This window comes from Scheffersomyces xylosifermentans (assembly GCF_036884685.1).
Source record: "Scheffersomyces xylosifermentans strain CBS 12540 chromosome Unknown RJT20scaffold_5, whole genome shotgun sequence".
Classification (NCBI taxonomy): Eukaryota; Fungi; Ascomycota; class Pichiomycetes; order Serinales; family Debaryomycetaceae; genus Scheffersomyces; species Scheffersomyces xylosifermentans.
Window position 1 is genome coordinate 1,691,873 of NW_027042943.1, and position 17,391 is coordinate 1,709,263.

Genomic DNA, 17,391 nt, shown 5'->3' on the forward strand with positions numbered 1-17,391 from the left:
TACTAGGGGAAGATCCAAGAATTGTTCCAAAGATAATTTTATGGAATCTCCTCTGTAAGGATTACTCCGTAGGTTGCAAAATTTATTTTATATCTTTAGTTTCATATATTGGCTTGGCTTGTTAAATGACGAATTCTTTCATCGGTTCAAAAAATTTTTGGATGAAACCTTCATGACTTCGACAAATGGTAGCTGAAATGAAACATCTTCAACTTCAAACGTCAGCCCTTCATATGGATACTTGCAGTTCGAACCATACAATGGTAATCTCCCAACATATACTGAAATTCATTTTTTGAATTGCAACTGGCAAAGTTTGAAAAACAGTATTCGAATTGCAAAAGTTAAAGTTATGGTTTTTATATTGAAGTGCAAAACAAAGAAGTCTTAGATATACATAATATATATTTAAGATAATATATATTTAAGAGATACATAATATGTATATATATAAAAACAAATTTTACATTGACGAGCCCACGAATTACAAAAAAAAAACTCCTTATCAGATTAGATGAAGTACATAATGTACATAATTAACACTAACCATGATACTCACTCAATATGAGTCCCACTCCCTAACGTTGATATTGGCTATTTAATTTGCTATTGTACTATCAAATTAACTGTGAGACTTGACCAGCAAACAATGAGAGTGCCTAATTACCTATGAGAGTACCTAATTACCTATGAGAGTGCCTAATTAAATATAATTGCCAAACTAACCACAAGACAGTCAAATTTAACTATGAGACAATACTCCACATAATCAGGTAACTATTTAACACCATATAGTTTATCTACACAACCCAAGTATATTAATCGTGTCTAATTTTCATTCCTTTGAGTTTTCTCTTTCTTCCAATTTTCTAACTCTATGCCTATTATAACTGATTTTCAGTCTCTGCTCCACGACTCCCAGCACATGCCCACCCTTCACCTCCCTTCCCCCCAGAATTACGTCAATCTCGTCAACTCTGCATTCTCTCGTATTTCTGTCATCCTCTTTTATACTTTATACTTTTCTTGTTTACTCCTTTCCTCTTCTTCCTACAGTCCATCCGGCTCGTATTTCACCACCGTTATAACCCCACCAAATGGACCCGGTCCAGATGTTCTTTCTCGTATGTCTGCATCTCTCCTTAAACCCGCTGTAAGCGATGAAGACATAAGTCCGGTGCAGGATTCGAATAACCGCTGTCGAAAGTAAACCGATTTAACCCAATTTCATATGAAGGTTGTATGTTGTTTCTTCTGGAGGAGGAGACTATTCGAGCTGGAAATCGTCTTCTCACGTTAACAAGGAATGTCGCTAGTTCGTCCGTTGAGGCTCCTACTTTTAGGAGCACCGGGGTCCGGTAAAGGTACCCAGACAAGCCGGTTATTGAAACAGTTTCCTTTGATCCAGTCATTATCGTCTGGGGATATCTTACGGTCCCAAATTGCAGCAGGAACAGATGTGGGCAAATTGGCCTCGCTGTACATCAAAAACGGACAACTTGTTCCCGACGCGACGATGGTCAGCTTGATCCTGAACCAGTTGGAGCAGAACAGTTGGTTGAATAAAGAAACTAGTTGGCTCTTGGACGGGTTTCCAAGAACTGTGGAACAGGCGGCAGCTCTCAACGGGGTTCTCGAACTGGCAGATGCCAATTTGAATCTTGTGGTGGAGCTTGATGTTGATCAGAAGGTAATTTTGGAGCGTATCGAAGCTCGGTGGGTTCATTTACCCAGTGGTAGAGTCTATAACTTGGACTATAATCCACCAAAAGTTCCCTACAAGGACGATTTGACAGGAGATCCGTTGACGAAAAGAGAAGATGATACAGCCGAAGTTTTTCAGAGGCGTTTAGACAAGTACAACCAGGAAATAGTACCCTTGAAGGAGTTCTACGACCGTAGAGGGATTTTGTCCAAGGTTTCAGGAAACACACTGGACATTATCTATCCGAAGTTGTCCCAGTTATTGCTCGACGAGTTTGGCCATTAGGCCAATTCTCTGAGCTTACAGAATAGAATTAGAATTTAGATTAGAGATCATAGATCATCGCTAGAAGGAAGCATTGGAAACATATTCCATGGCCACAGACAGGAGATGTATACATGTATATATATCTGTGGACCATATCTACGTACATAGACCACATTGTGGAGATATGCTGCAACAATATATGAGATTAACGAATGAGAACACGATACTGGTGAAGCTGTTACAGCCATATCCTACGAAAGATTCCATAGATATTACTCATGGAGTTATTACACTTAAAAACAACATTCTCTTTATGCGACCAACAAAATGCCTATTCCGAAGTCCGTACCGTAACCTTTACTGTAACCATTTAAACTACGAATAGCCCCATATTTCTCTTCTATTATCTCTCCATACTTCTACCAATAACCTTGTCAAACTATTAGTTACCTCCATTACTGCTCTCCTCACATACTACTGCTCTTTCTTTATACCGACTTCTGACTTGTGCCGAGGAAGGAACTCTTTTCACCGAACCTTTAACTATACAAACAAGACACTTGTGACGATGTAAGCAAAATACAAAAAAAATACCTAGAAATTACTGAAACCCATGAATCACCATACTCTAATTGCCCCTCACCTCCGTCGATTGACTTCATACTACGAACACTTACCCTCTAACTATCTCTTCCCTCTACCCATCTCCACTAATCAGAGCCGATGGCTTATTAAGCCGATCTGCTGCGGCACGGGTGTCCAATCAATAATACTGCGGCATAGGTCCCCTTCCCAGCTGAAAAATCATTGCTAACAAACTCGTTAACTATACGATTTCTATCACGTCTCTTTAGGTGGTTGTAGAGGGATAAGTTGGTGTTGACGGCCCGAATTGAAGTGTAAATAGCTAGGATGAAATTCTACATCGATGATTTACCTGTTATTTTCCCGTACCCGCGGATTTATCCCGAGCAATATGCTTATATGTGTGATATAAAGAAGACTTTGGACGTGGGCGGTAACTGTATCTTGGAAATGCCTTCAGGAACAGGAAAGACCATTTCGTTGCTTTCGTTGACAGTGGCGTACCAGATGCACTATCCAGAACACAGAAAGATTGTGTATTGTTCTCGTACGATGTCAGAGATTGAAAAGGCATTGATCGAATTGCACAGTCTTATGGAATACAGAGCCAATGAGCTAGGCTTCGTAGAAGATTTCAGGGGACTTGGATTAACAAGTAGAAAAAACTTGTGTTTGCATCCCACTATTTCACAGGAAAGAAAGGGAAATGTAGTAGATGAGAAATGTAGAAGAGTAACCAATGGTCAACTTAAAGAAAAGAAGGAAAAGGGCCTTATTGGAGTGGAACAAGAGATGGAAAATCCAGAGATCAATACTTTATGCTCCTTTCACGAGAAATTGAATGAATATGATCAGCATAACTTGATCCCAGCAGGAGTATATTCATTCGATGCATTGATAAAATTCTGTAAGGATGAAGGGACTTGTCCTTATTTCACTGTCAGAAGAATGATTCCATTCTGTAATATAATCATCTATTCATACCATTACTTGCTAGACCCAAAGATTGCAGAGAGAGTTTCGAAAGAACTTTCAAAAGACAGTATCATCATCTTCGATGAGGCGCATAATATTGATAACGTTTGCATTGAATCGTTATCGCTCGATCTAACAGATGATACATTGAAAAGGGCTACGCGTGGTGCTAATAAACTAGGAGAGGCGGTTGACGAAATGAAGGCGCAGGACAGTGAAAAGCTCCAGAATGAATACGAAAAGCTTGTCGAAGGCTTACGGCAATCAGAGATAGCAAGAGATGAAGAGTTGTTTATGAGCAACCCCACACTACCGCAAGACTTGTTGGATGAAGCTATTCCAGGTAATATAAGGAAAGCAGACCATTTCATCTCATTCTTAAAGAGGTTCATAGAGTATCTTAAGACCAGAATGAAGGTGCTACATGTTATCAGTGAGACTCCAATTAGTTTCCTTCAACACTTGAAGGAACTTACATTCATAGATAGGAAGCCGCTAAGATTCTGTTCAGAGAGATTGTCATTATTGGTGAGAACATTGGAATTGAATGAGATCGAAGATTTCAATGCCTTAAAAGATATTGCCACTTTTGCTACTCTTGTGTCTACATATGATACTGGTTTCCAATTAATCTTGGAGCCGTTTGAGACAGAGGGGTCGACGGTGCCCAACCCAATGTTGCACTTCACATGTCTTGACGCCTCTATTGCCATCAAACCGGTGTTTGAGAGGTTCTCATCGGTTATTATCACCTCAGGAACCATTTCTCCATTGGACATGTACCCTAAGATGCTTAACTTTCAGACCGTTATTCAAGAGTCTTACACAATGACGTTGGCTAGAAGATCATTTTTGCCCATGATTGTAACCAAAGGTTCAGATCAGGTTTCCATTTCTTCAAGATTCGAAATTCGTAATGACCCATCCGTAGTGAGAAACTATGGTTCCTTGTTGATCGAGTTTTCAAAGATTACGCCTGATGGAATGGTCGTTTTCTTTCCATCATATCTCTATATGGAATCTATCATTTCCATGTGGCAGAATATGGGTGTATTAGACGAAGTGTGGAAGTATAAACTTATTCTAGTAGAAACACCCGATGCTCAAGAAACATCGTTAGCTTTGGAGACTTATAGAAAGGCTTGCTCTAATGGAAGAGGTGCCGTTTTGCTTTCCGTTGCTCGTGGAAAGGTATCCGAAGGAATCGATTTTGATCATCACTATGGAAGAACAGTACTAATGATTGGTATTCCTTTCCAATATACTGAATCCAGGATTTTGAAAGCTCGTTTAGAGTTCATGAGAGACCATTTCCAGATCAGAGAGAACGATTTCTTGTCTTTCGACGCCATGAGACATGCAGCCCAATGCTTGGGAAGAGTCTTAAGAGGAAAGGACGATTATGGTATTATGGTTTTGGCCGATAGGCGGTTTTCAAGAAAGAAGAATCAGTTGCCGAAATGGATAGCCCAGGCATTGAATGATTCTGATACAAACTTATCTACGGATATGGCATTGGCCACAGCCAAGAAGTTTTTACGTAGTTTAGCACAACCAACCAACCCCAAGGATCAAGAGGGAGTTTCAGTGTGGAACCTTGAGCAATTGGAGGCATTCCAACAGCAACAACAGTCCAAGCTTCAGGCCACAGTAATAGCAAACGAGAAGGAGAACGGCGGAGCAGAAGACGACTTTATGGATATTGACGAAGACGATTTCGACTTGTTATAGACAAATACACTGCTGAGCAATGGTATCAAACATTAACAGAATTTACCAAGGGAAACAATTAAACCGGGAATTAATAAATATAATAGAAGCAATTAACTATGGCAAGTGTAGGCTTTAAGGAAACATAAACTATTGTAACTGTAAGTCTTTATAATGAAAGATGCGAACAAATAATAAGGAACAATTAACTATTATAGTAAGTATAGACTTCATAGAAACAATTCACTATAGTAAGTATAGACTTTATAATGAATGCGCCGCGCATTGGGACTTCCCAATTGAGCGTCCAATATCAGAAATGTTTTCTATTGTTGTATTTTGTAAGAAGAAAGTTGCAAAGACGTGTTGGTAAGTCTTCACTAGATAGGTAAAAGGTGGCTATTTCTGTATCGAAATACATGTACATAAACTAGTAGGGCAGAAGAGGTGCGTTGATGTATTTTTGAGAAATTGAAACTAACTGAAAGTGAGTATTTTCTTGATATTACATTTCATTTATAGATATTCTAAAACACGATACCCATGTCTAGATCAGCTAGCAATGAGTATTCAGCAGTGATACTCACAATTGGGCCTCGACTAGTAAGTGTGGGAAAAGCTGGAGATCTGCTATCACAGTCAATACAGTTTAGAGACTCTTGTAACACAATTGAAGTTGATGACAATAAGGAATTGCCAGGCTTTTTGGAGTTGGATGATTTCTCATTGAGCCCAGAACAACAGGACGTCTTATTTCACAATTCGATAACCAATAGTTCAGACTATGATAAGCTATCTATCATATATACCGAAGATAAATCTAAATGGTGCCCCATTAACATTCCTAATGGTCTTGGCGAACGTAGCGAGGCAATTCTTCACAAGGTACTCATAGAACTTATTATAGAAAGAACAGATATTTCTCCAAGAGATATGAAAGTATTCTTAATTGATAACGGCTTTTCAGCTCTTGTAAAGTTCCAAATATTTAATATTTTGTTGAATAAGCTCAAGTTTAGAGCCGTCATCCTTCAGCCAGAGAGCGTGCTTTCCATAATTGCATCGAACAAGGATTCAGGACTTGTTGTTGACATAGGATGGAATAGTGCAAAATTTAGCCCTGTTATCGATGTGCGGGACCTCACGGTGAACAACAAATATGAATATTCCCGCCAGTGGAATGGTGTAACATTACATTATTTGATGTTGTTAAGGCTTATTGAGTTGAATGATGATATAGTTAATGAAATGTTATTGTCTCGACAGGACTTATTCGACATCATAGAAAATTTTATAATGACATGCGTATTTGTCCGGCCAATAGATGGAGAATCTTCTTTTGCCGATTCTTCAAGATTTGAAATACTTGAAGACGTCTTCATTCCAAATAAATTGCGGTATGAAGTTGTTGAATCGATGTTCTTTGGTGAAAACTCTATTATACAACCAATAAAATCTATCATAAAAGAGACAAATATAGATAATAGAGTAACTTTATTACGAAACGTGGTTGTAACGGGAGATGTTCCTAACATTAAAGGGTTCAAATTTCGGTTAAGCCAAGAACTCAAAAAGACATTTGATGATAAGGTTACGACAAGGATTTCTTTAGGTCCATGGGTTGGCTGCTCCCTCTACGTTTCGAGTATTCTTTCACAACTAGACAAATCTCAATGGAAACGATTTGAGATAACAAGAGACTCAATGAAATCCTTGCAGGGCGTCCAAGGCTACAGGCTTTCTGGATTGCCTGATTATCAAAGCATGAAGTTTCTTCGGTAGAGACATTTTAGACTACAATTTAATGACAACATAACGAATTTCTTATTAGTTACTTGTAGATATACGCGAAAACTTCATCTAAGTCATACTCCACATTGCTCGTACCTAGATCGTTGAACTGATCATTCTTGTATTCTGAGATGATTTGAGCCCATGGATACTTCGAATAATAGTTCTCTCGAGTGAAGAAGGAAGACAAATACCTAAGAGTTGATTTCCATAATTTATTGCGTTTACCCAGAACTTGAGCCGAGAGTGATAAATCCAATTCCTCTAATTCGTGAGTGAGAATACTCAAAATACACGCCTCTTCATTTGTAGCTCCTGGCATCAAGTTCAAAGGAACTGCTATAGCATTCTGGTCGTACAGGGTCAAGCAAATCTTCAGGAGATTCAATGGACGAACATCTTTTGTTAATGGTTTCGTCATATGGGGAGAGCGGTGGCATTGTACAATGCGAGGAACTGCTTCCAGTAACAATGTTGGAAAGTATTTGGAGCAAGGAAGCAACTTTCCGTTTGCGTCATATTTTGGCAGCACTTCAGCCTTGAAATGGTCTTCCTCTTTGATTTCAAATTGCCTATACTCATCTGTATTCATTGCTTCATTTTCAAATACTGGAGACGCTTCGTAGAAGACTTCATCGGTGTTCACAATTGCTTCAGACAGCTCATTCTTTATGTTACTCGCCGATTGCTTCCTAACAACACTCATATTGAGATAGGCATCTCTATCTAAGCTATTCAGTTTAAACGATACACGAGAAGTTGAGCCGGTGATATCATTTTGTCTAATGTCGCCAAAAACTTTTCCTGGACTTTGCTTGTGGGCATAGTTTTCGATATTCTCAACCGATTGAGGGTTAATCTGCCTTAGAGATTGGTGGTTGAGCGACCCAGGCTTCGTTGCGGAGGCTTTCTTTAAACTTATCAACTCGATGTCATAGTTTTCGTTGTCAAAGGGAAGCGGTGAAGGCTGGGCTTTATTAGCCGCCGGAAATGGTTTTGCAACCGCTGATACGGGTCTTTTAGAACTCGAAGCCGGCGGCCAATTACCTGGTGCCCAATTCTGATCAGCAGACCTATAGCTCATTGGGACAATGGAATAAAGGCTACTAGACCCGAAAAGTGAAGGCAATATTAACTCAAGTAGCGGAAGAAGACCAGTATAACGACGCAGTAAAAAGAATTCTTTTTAGCAGCCATACAAATTTTTTGTGGTAGACAAGAGATCCGTGCCGCCACGAAAGGCATTTTCTTGACACTGTTTATGTCGCAAACCTTATGTCTTCTTTGGTATTTATGACAAATCAACACTATATGATGAAGAGGCAGGTGAAGCAACTTGATAAGTGATGATTGAACATAATGTGATATACAGAAGAACCAATGGTCACATTACCTGTGCTAAGGGCATGATTCGCGTGATTCCTCTTATTTAACTTCGTCTTTCTTCATTAAACTTCCGATATAATCCTGTAAGTATTGAATCTCGTTCTCATACTTGTCAGAGACGATCTTGGTGTCACGAATGGTGGAGATCAACTTCGCTATTTTGGCCTTGTATTCGAGGATTTGTGCCACTTTATCTTCCCTCAGTAGCGTCGAGCCGTTTGAATTGTAGTTTTCGGCGGTTCTCGTCCTTTTTATGTTACCTAAATCAGCCATATCCTCTTTGTCATCTACAAGAGCACTGTCATTGGTTATGCTTTCTTCAGTGCCAGTGCCTACGGTTGGAGATATCACCAGGATATCAGTTTCCGGGACAGGCGAAGATTCGTGGACTTCAATATGGGGCATTTCGATATTCTGTGCCATTTGGAATAGACTTTAGAGATGGTTATTGATTAAGAGGACTTCAATGTTGATATGGATGAATTGAAGTAAATGAATTAATGAATAAATGAAAATAGACGTCTCATGAAAACAACGAGAACACACAGAGAGAACGAGAGAGAGAGGGCGACTACCACGACGACTACATTAATCTCTGCGATTTCTCGCTATTCGCATGGAATATTACAGTACTACACAGGCATTGTTATCCTCCTCACGCCCACCTTTATGTTCAGTTCTCGCTATTTTTCGTTCTAATGGCTAATTTGCTCACTAATTGGTGACGTTGCCTCATATTAATTTATGATACGTTGTCATTGTATTCATTCATAGTCTCTTGCTTAGAAAGTGTCTTGTCTTAGCTGGGAACATATTAGCGACAACATTGATTGATCTGGGAGTATTTACATTACATAAGGATTTTACTTAAACTCTTCCAATAGGCTATCATAAATTTACTATTGCCATATATTTACTATTGCAAATTTGTGCTATAGTCATATATTTACTATTGTCATATATTCACTATTATCATACAGTCACTATTATATTGCCATATATTCTCTGTTGTTGTGCCATATGGTAACTTTTACTTCTAATAATTACTCACTCTACGAATTGAATTGACATTTCAATATCTGTCATTAAACCTCTACTGTTGTATATTCTCCTATATTGATACTGTATCACTAGCTTTCACAAATACTCTGCATAATTCTACATCACAATACCAACTTCTTTGTATTTCACTGGTCGCTATTTTTCTGCCCAATTCTCACTAACTCTCTCACTAACTCTCACTCTCTCTCGTAGTAACCTCTCCTCACCTCTCCCCATCTCTCACCATCCCTCCCCATCTCTCCCCATCTCTCACCTACCGGTTCATTATTCTAGCCTCCGCACGACCCGCTCAGTGATCATTCTTTATAATTTATAAGCATGGTAATACTACCATTAACAGTCATAATAAAACCCCTTAAATAGTACAATACAAGGAGTAATACAAACTCAATTTCATCAGAATCCCACATTAAACGGGCCCCAAGTTCCATTTCCATCAGTTGCTTTGACAAATACCCCATAATGTCGTGGGATGGCTTCAAGAAAGCCGTGAGTAGAGCCGGTGCGTCCGTGACCGTGAAAGACGTCGATAAGACCATAGACAAAGACTTTGACGTCGAAGAAAGAAGATATAAAACACTCCGGACCGCAGGAACAAACCTTCAGAAGGCTTCCAAGGGTTATTTGGATTCATTGAGAGCAGTAACAGCATCCCAGGTGAACATCGCTGAAATCGTTTCCAACTTATATGAGGAGGCCAAACAAGGACCCTCTATTTACTCTAATTTGGGAAATCTCTACTTACAATGTGTCAAGGAGTTTGACGAAGAAACCGTGAAACAAATGGACGGTCCCTTCAGAGAAACCATTTTGGATCCAGTAACCAAGTTTGCCGGTTATTTCACAGAAATTGATGAAGCCATCAAGAAGAGAGCACACAAAAAGGTTGATTACGACGCATGTAAAGCCAAGGTCAGAAAATTGATTGATAAACCAGCCAAGGATGCTGGAAAATTGCCTAAAGCAGAAAAGGAGTTGGCCGTGGCCAAGGAAATCTTTGAAGGATTAAATGAGCAATTAAAGGCTGAATTACCACAATTGATAGCATTGAGAGTGCCATTCTATGATCCATCTTTCGAAGCTTTAGTAAAGATTCAATTGAGATTCTGTACCGAAGGATACTCTCGTTTGGCCCAAATCCAACAATACTTGGACCAGAACTCGCGAGACGAGTATGCAAATGGTCTTTTGGACGGTAAGATTGATGACTTGTTAACGCAGATGAACAGCTTGAGTATATCTACTTTAGGTAAGTAAGTGGAGATAGAGGCATAGACAGGAAAAGTTGGAGAATAGATAACTGGGATTCCCCAGCAGGCTGTTTCAGAAGAAATAGAGGCAATCACCTACAGAGTCTTATCTCTGGTATGTCATGGGAGTTGAGACTTGTGTGGTCGATTCCACAGTTTCTTTATCTTAGGTCATCACAATAATTTTCAATAGAAATATGTTCTAATTTTTTTGAATATAACGTTACAGTATTCATAATATGATTAAGTAGAAGTCTTTTGGGACAATAATGTTTTTGTTCAAGTTTCCCAGCTCCATTCTCGTTGACCGAAATGGATCGCCGGTTGGCGTATTTTGGATATCAATTGGTGAAAAAAACATTAACTTCCGGCTTCTCAAATAAGTCTGTCAATTACTACGGTCACTTACTTAGGTCAATTTCACAAAAATCATATTTTTTGAGTATTAATCTTGGATCCCCGATTAATTGTCTAGTATTTTCCGGCGACTGTGTTGCATCCTTATCATTTTTAGGTATTTTGCTAATTTCCTTAAATAATAAGGAACAATTGATAAAATAAGCCAAGTAGTAATGCAGGGAAGAAGCCACGTACCACGAGTTTGTATTAATTTTTGCATCCATTTGATCGACAGTAATTAAACTGCAATTATTTCAATAATGTCACCTCCCCTTGACCTTGCGATGGGGGATATTACTGTTACTACTAGTCTCATTTCTGTCATACTTTTAGTCGGTTTAGTCTCGATTCTATCTACGTGTATTCTAGTAGTTCACGGACTTATACCCAATGCGTACATAAGCATTCTATATCCGTCAAATGTGGGTACACCTCCCTAATGTTGCCCTTACTTGGAAGAGCCTTTCCATTGTTTTCTCAATTAGTAACAAACATGCAAATACTCACAGGTAACCGAACGAAGCATGTACCATTGTTGACGTCGTTGTCAGCTCATTCTACGCAACCCCGAAACCCCACTCTTGGTGTTCTCCGACTCTTGCATTCTTTGCTTGTTTTACCACTTCTTGGCCATCTCTCATCTCTCTCTGTCCATACCACCGGTACCATCCCTAAATGCACGATCCAACCTCGTTAATTTTACTACCAATTTTATTGGGTCCTCCCCCTCCTCGCCACCACCACTGGTGGTTTCTGTTTCTCCGGTGACTACTACAAGGAAAAAGGTAAATCCGTCGCTACAAAAGCTCTGACCAGGGTCTTCTACCGTGCTGTACAATTCCCTATATATCGTGGTTACAAACAACCTTTGCCCAGTGTATCTGCCGAGAAAAAGAGATCAGATCTAGCATATACCATCTGGAGCCACCATCTGGATCAACCTAATCTCCAAAAAAATGCCTAAAGCCACCGTCTTGTCTGCCTGTCTTATCCCTTGCATCTCTTTCATGACAGTATTTCATTGGCTTCATGCATCTCCTCCTCCCCAATTCGCCGCCGACGCAGCACCCTCTGGAACCAGCCGAAAAAACAATACTTTTCTCCCTTCTCTGCCACGGCGGATGTACATCATTATCATTATCCGATGCATACCCGCTGTGCTTGGGGTCGCAGCGGTCGCAGCTGGCGCTACCTCATCTCTCGCCCTGCTCCAGTTTTTCTTAGTAGTCCTGTCGCTAGCTCTCACTAACTGTCGCTAAAAATGAATCGGGTCCACCACGGTTTGTTAGTGAGACACTTGGCAGCTGTAAAGATTATTTTCATTTGCTTCCATTTCGTCAGTCAAAACCATTCAACCGCCGTCAAGGTAGCAGTATAGCTGGTATAGCTGGAAGAACTGGTAGTGAATTGGGTATAGTGTAAGTTCCAGAAACTCCCCGGAAATTCATAGTTTCCCATCTTGTTTACTCCCCAATTGAACCGTTAATTCGTATAAAAGTGCTCGTTGCATCGACATCTTATTGAATTTTTCATCCGTTCAAACGTCTACATTTTACTGAACAGGTGTTATTCCATAGACTTTCTAGTTGTTTCATTGCCAATCTGGGCAGACGGCTGATTGCTCCACCATTCTGACTGTTGAAGATCCCGAATCTTTCATTGCCGCCATTCATTGTCATATCTCGTTACCACTCATTCACATCTCATACACCATTTCCCTTCACCCATTAAATCGTCTCTATATATGATACCATTGAGTCAACTCATTCATAACCATGTACACCAAGGCACTAGCGAAGGCACAACAAGTGTATAACGCATTCGTGATCCGATTCATCTCATTGGTGCTCTCAGCACCTCGTTTAATCATCATTCTTCCATGCATCATTGCGTTTGTGATAGCGTATGATGTTCTTTACGACTTTACCATAAAACAGTTCAACTCGCAGTTGGCTTCACATTTCGGAGGAGTGACCACACTGAACTTCAATACCAACACCAAAAGCAATAACATGGCCGATGAGCTTGCTGCCATAGATTTCTCGTCCAGCAAGTCTTTGACAGGGATCTTCTTGACAAGAAACGATCAAAATGTGGGTCCAGTCGACAAAGAAGGCGTTGTTGGAAGACAAGTTTACAATAACAACCAGAAGAAGTTCTCGGATGGTTCTAATATATTCGATTGGCACGTTTTTCAAGCCGTAGAGGATATTGTTGCCAATATCACCAACACATACAAGGATGCCATAGTTATATCTCCAACATCCGCTTTGCCAATTGAGGTTCCAACTCCAGATTCAAATAGCAAGGTTGCAATGATTCGTAATTACTTTATTAAGTACTTCAACTACGACATAAACAACTTGCTCACCTTTCTCTTCTTCGACCGGTTGGTAAAGTCCAACCATATAATCATGTATGCGGAAGTCTTGAGGATATATATTATACTGAATGCTGGAACAGATATTGAACGCCAAGTGCAAAGCATACTTCAAGAGCTGTATTTTCCCCTTCAGCTTTATGAAGTCGTCAAAACAACAAATAAACGGAGCATACTGGACTTCATTCACTATTACTTTGTTCAAAATTATGCATCTTTCGGGATACAACTCTTCTTGAGTACAAGCAATGCTTTGATTCTCATTTCGATATTGGGCTTCAGCTTATACGTATACTTGTCAATCTCAAACCAGCACAAGATAAGGTCCTCCGTTGGGCTCCTTATAGGATGGACCATTTGCTCGCTCATTTCTTGTGCTGCAAGTGTCAACATCATTAGAGTATTCCACAACTATCAGTCCTGGAGATTGATCTTTGAACCACTGACAGTGTACACAAAGGGCTCTTATGTATTTACAGTCATGCTATTGAGTTCCCGGAATCTCTTCAGCACAATCAGGTCGCTTTCGGAGGGCGATGTCCAATCTGATTTACACAAGCGTTTGCATAACTACTACAAAGGATGGTATGGGCTTCCTGTAACTTTAAAAAACTTATTTTTCAATGTCCTGGGCATATTAATCTTTCAGTTTGTGGGAATCCATATCATGTCCTATTACACACAAGGATACTTCTTCGAGTACATTAAAAATAGGTTATTCAGACTAGGAGAAGCCATTGTTTTGGGTCTTCTTATAGAATACTTGCTAGAGTTACTGTATATTGCTGGAATAATCGTTATCGATTTGAAACGTATGGACTTAACTGATTATATCCAACATCACCAGAGTTTTAATCAAGATAGATACTTAGAGATCGATGAAGTGGAATCAGGAAGCCAAGAGCTTGACGGTGTGAATGTGTTCTCATCGTGGTTATTAAACTTACGGGCTCCTTCACATCTAAGACCAGAAAGAAGTACTTTCAGATATAAATTGGGCCAATTTTTCCTCACTGTCAACTACAATACAGATTTTAAGGGTTATGGTTTGAGTGTGTTTTCTTTCGGATTAATTCAATTGCTCGGCATATTTATCCATTGGCTCTTAGTAATTCCTTACAATTTACTGAATGAGACTAGCACTATGATTGGACTTGGAGAAACTACCATTCTCAGTAACACCAAAACTCTCATTTACTATCTTGAACTTCTAACCGTTGTCGTATTTATAATTGCCATTTCATCATTGGCATTCAAGCTTGCAAGCGGTACACCTACATCCACCAATGCTAGCACTGTTAATTTGAGTGAGAAAGATTTCGAGCAAGAAACAAGGTACTTCAACGCCATTGAATTGGCCAAGAATCCTATGTATGGCCATAATCTTGATATCATAAAGATTGAGGCAAACTCTAAGACTTCATTTGTTGTGACTATTGGTTTAGATCATAGAGTGCTCGTGTGGTCTCCGTTGAGCGTTCCATTACCAAAACCAATTGACATCAGTACATCTTTGAGAGTTGGTCCTAGGCAAATGGGCGAATTCTGGCCTATTAATCACGTCTCAATAAGTGACGATGGAAGTTATGTTGTCTTATTCAACTATAGATTCGGACTCTTCAAATGCTTTGAGCGTAAAGAGTTGTGCTACCGATGGGAGAGTAAGCTTTCTGGTGACTTGTTACAACTAATAGAAACAAAAAAGTTCAAGATATTGACATCCTTTTTCAGAAGGATTACAGTTCCAGGATTCTTGGCACGAAAGATGTTAATGAGGAAGAAGGCCAAGAAGTCAAATAACGCAACCAGAAGCAGAAAAGGCAGCGATGCATCAATCGCGTCCATAAATTCCAACATAAATAGTAATTTCCCTCCCCCTCCGATTTCAATGAAGTCATTTGGAGAACAGCAAAGAGAAAAGAATGAACCATCCGAGGAACAACTCGAAAAGCAAATCTTCAAGGAAGATTTCACGTTGGTTCTTGAGTCTGGAGACCTTATAACCTTCTCTTGTAGCAATGGAAAGCCAAAATCCTCAAACATATTGACTGAACTATATGGCGAAGAAGCCCACGGCTTGATATTGACATCGGCTTTGAAAGTGACTACTCCCAGAGTCAACGATAGAATAGTCTGTCAAGTAAGTAATTCCGATGTTGTTGTGGCAACAGTTGTCAATAACAATTGGAGGTTCAGGAAACTAGCAATTAAGGAGGGATCTTATAATCAAGAGCTGCATATCCTGCCGATTGGAAAACCTATTTCCAATGTACAACTCAATGATTTCAGTTCTGTCTATAATGAAAAGAAACTACTGGAAAGTACTACCAAAAGCGACAATGGACCAACTAAACCTAGGCTTCCTGAATTCCAAATCAACAAATCCACCATCGTCGGGGTTGATTTTGTCGGTATGATTGTTCTTGTTAAAGACCAAGTGGCAGAGCTTATTGATGTTCAAAGTGGAATCGTTTTGAAGAAATTCAATGTCGGTAGATTCAAGCCTAAGACATTTAGAGTATCTCACCTGGAGCCTACTCATTGTAAGTTCTGTGGATGTGCTTCCATTCAGTCATTTTCGATATTATATGAAGATTTCGATAGTCCTACCTTGATTATGCATACGTACAAGATTGATTATAAAAGATCTAAGACCAGTATCTGTCTAAGAGTTGAGAGAGATCCAAGAGAAATTAGATGCCTTGGTTTCAATGCAGTTACAGACCATCAGTATTGGTACAATAATGTGGTAGGTTGGGAGCTCACAGACGTTAACATGGTCATTGGGCTCAGAAAGAGAGATAAAGTAGATGACGATGAGAACAACCATAAGAATGACGAGTACTCGGAGGAGGAGATCCCGAGCTTGGATTCACAAAACTTTAATTCCATAATCGATCATAGTGGCTTAATGTCCCTAAGGTCACGAAGAGCTAGAAAGGTTCCAGTATACAAGCCGGAAGACCGTGTCACCGTAGATAAGATATGGGAAAGTTTTATAATCACGGTGAGAGACGGTCAGTTGATAAATTATCAAATCCCGTTGGATAACAGATTACGACAAACAGAAATTGTTCTTAACCGTATTACATGCGTTAAGAAATATGGTTATAAATCGGTAATTTTCAGTGTTGGAAATACTCTGGAAATTTTCTACTTGGGAAATGACAAGTTAATAGAAGACGACTTGTACTACTCAGGAACGAATGCAACGATCTGGTCTGTTCTAGAAGAGGATGCGCAGAACAACAGTCCGGCCACGCCAGCAAGACCTGAGCCCGGAATGGTTAAGCCTCAGACGGTCAACAGCGAGTTATTATTTATTAATAAGAGAAGGAAAATGAGAGAGAGGCATAATGCTCCAGGAGTGGTACGCTGAATCTGTACGATATGACATTTTTGTAGCCACACTACTGTACTATGTACCATGTACCATATAATATACATCATCATCTATACGAGACAGGGTAGTTGTCATTGTACCCCTGAATTTGTACGATAATGCATTTTTGTAACCACGCTATGTACCATTTATCTGTACCTTTTAATCTACGGTGCGGATACCATCTATACGAATCACCGTAGTTACACCCCTAACTATGTACGATAAAGCATCTTGTGACCACGCTACTGTCCTAACTTCTGCCCAACAATCTAATCCATCCATACGATACGAACGACCCAGTACTCATTGAATTTGTACGATAGAGAATTTTGTAACCACGCTATGGCACGGGTTACGTTACGGTCTACCATATACCATGGACTATAATCCAGAAGTAGCTATCTATACGAGACCCCGTAGCGACTCCCACTAGTAACGGAGCTGTCCCTCCCAATGCGGTTATTTGTAGCCCACTTACCCAATGCGTAGATTAGCA

The 17,391-nt window shown here is 39.7% G+C and overlaps 7 protein-coding genes across 7 annotated transcripts; 5 read left to right on the forward strand and 2 right to left on the reverse strand. All coding sequences in view use genetic code 12, as the record gives it.

Moving 5' to 3' along the window:
- Window positions 1–1,306: 1,306 nt before the first annotated feature.
- RJT20DRAFT_135915 (adenylate kinase) lies at window positions 1,307–1,990 on the forward strand (the record flags this gene model as incomplete). The annotated part of the gene is made up of 1 exon (XM_064918442.1): window positions 1,307–1,990. One exon carries the CDS (start codon window positions 1,307–1,309, stop codon window positions 1,988–1,990), a length of 684 nt encoding a protein of 227 aa, XP_064774009.1.
- An 835-nt stretch (window positions 1,991–2,825) lies between these two features.
- Window positions 2,826–5,445, forward strand: RAD3 (TFIIH/NER complex ATP-dependent 5'-3' DNA helicase subunit). The gene has a single exon (XM_064917467.1). The coding sequence runs from the start codon at window positions 2,885–2,887 to the stop codon at window positions 5,261–5,263; it is 2,379 nt and encodes a 792-aa protein (XP_064774010.1). The 5' UTR covers window positions 2,826–2,884; the 3' UTR covers window positions 5,264–5,445.
- Window positions 5,446–5,612: 167 nt separating this feature from the next.
- RJT20DRAFT_129311 (uncharacterized protein) lies at window positions 5,613–7,069 on the forward strand. Its single transcript, XM_064917468.1, has one exon. The coding sequence runs from the start codon at window positions 5,786–5,788 to the stop codon at window positions 7,022–7,024; it is 1,239 nt and encodes a 412-aa protein (XP_064774011.1). The 5' UTR covers window positions 5,613–5,785; the 3' UTR covers window positions 7,025–7,069.
- RJT20DRAFT_51750 (uncharacterized protein) lies at window positions 7,050–8,288 on the reverse strand. Its single transcript, XM_064920477.1, has one exon. It carries the CDS (start codon window positions 8,115–8,117, stop codon window positions 7,074–7,076), a length of 1,044 nt encoding a protein of 347 aa, XP_064774012.1. The 5' UTR covers window positions 8,118–8,288; the 3' UTR covers window positions 7,050–7,073.
- RJT20DRAFT_51751 (uncharacterized protein) lies at window positions 8,289–9,328 on the reverse strand. The gene has a single exon (XM_064920478.1). It carries the CDS (start codon window positions 8,840–8,842, stop codon window positions 8,459–8,461), a length of 384 nt encoding a protein of 127 aa, XP_064774013.1. The 5' UTR covers window positions 8,843–9,328; the 3' UTR covers window positions 8,289–8,458.
- Window positions 9,329–9,715: 387 nt separating this feature from the next.
- On the forward strand, window positions 9,716–10,935 carry RVS161 (amphiphysin-like protein). Its single transcript, XM_064920480.1, has one exon. The coding sequence runs from the start codon at window positions 9,944–9,946 to the stop codon at window positions 10,736–10,738; it is 795 nt and encodes a 264-aa protein (XP_064774014.1). The 5' UTR covers window positions 9,716–9,943; the 3' UTR covers window positions 10,739–10,935.
- A 1,508-nt stretch (window positions 10,936–12,443) lies between these two features.
- RJT20DRAFT_129315 (uncharacterized protein) lies at window positions 12,444–16,994 on the forward strand. The gene has a single exon (XM_064917469.1). The coding sequence runs from the start codon at window positions 12,906–12,908 to the stop codon at window positions 16,887–16,889; it is 3,984 nt and encodes a 1,327-aa protein (XP_064774015.1). The 5' UTR covers window positions 12,444–12,905; the 3' UTR covers window positions 16,890–16,994.
- Window positions 16,995–17,391: the final 397 nt, after the last annotated feature.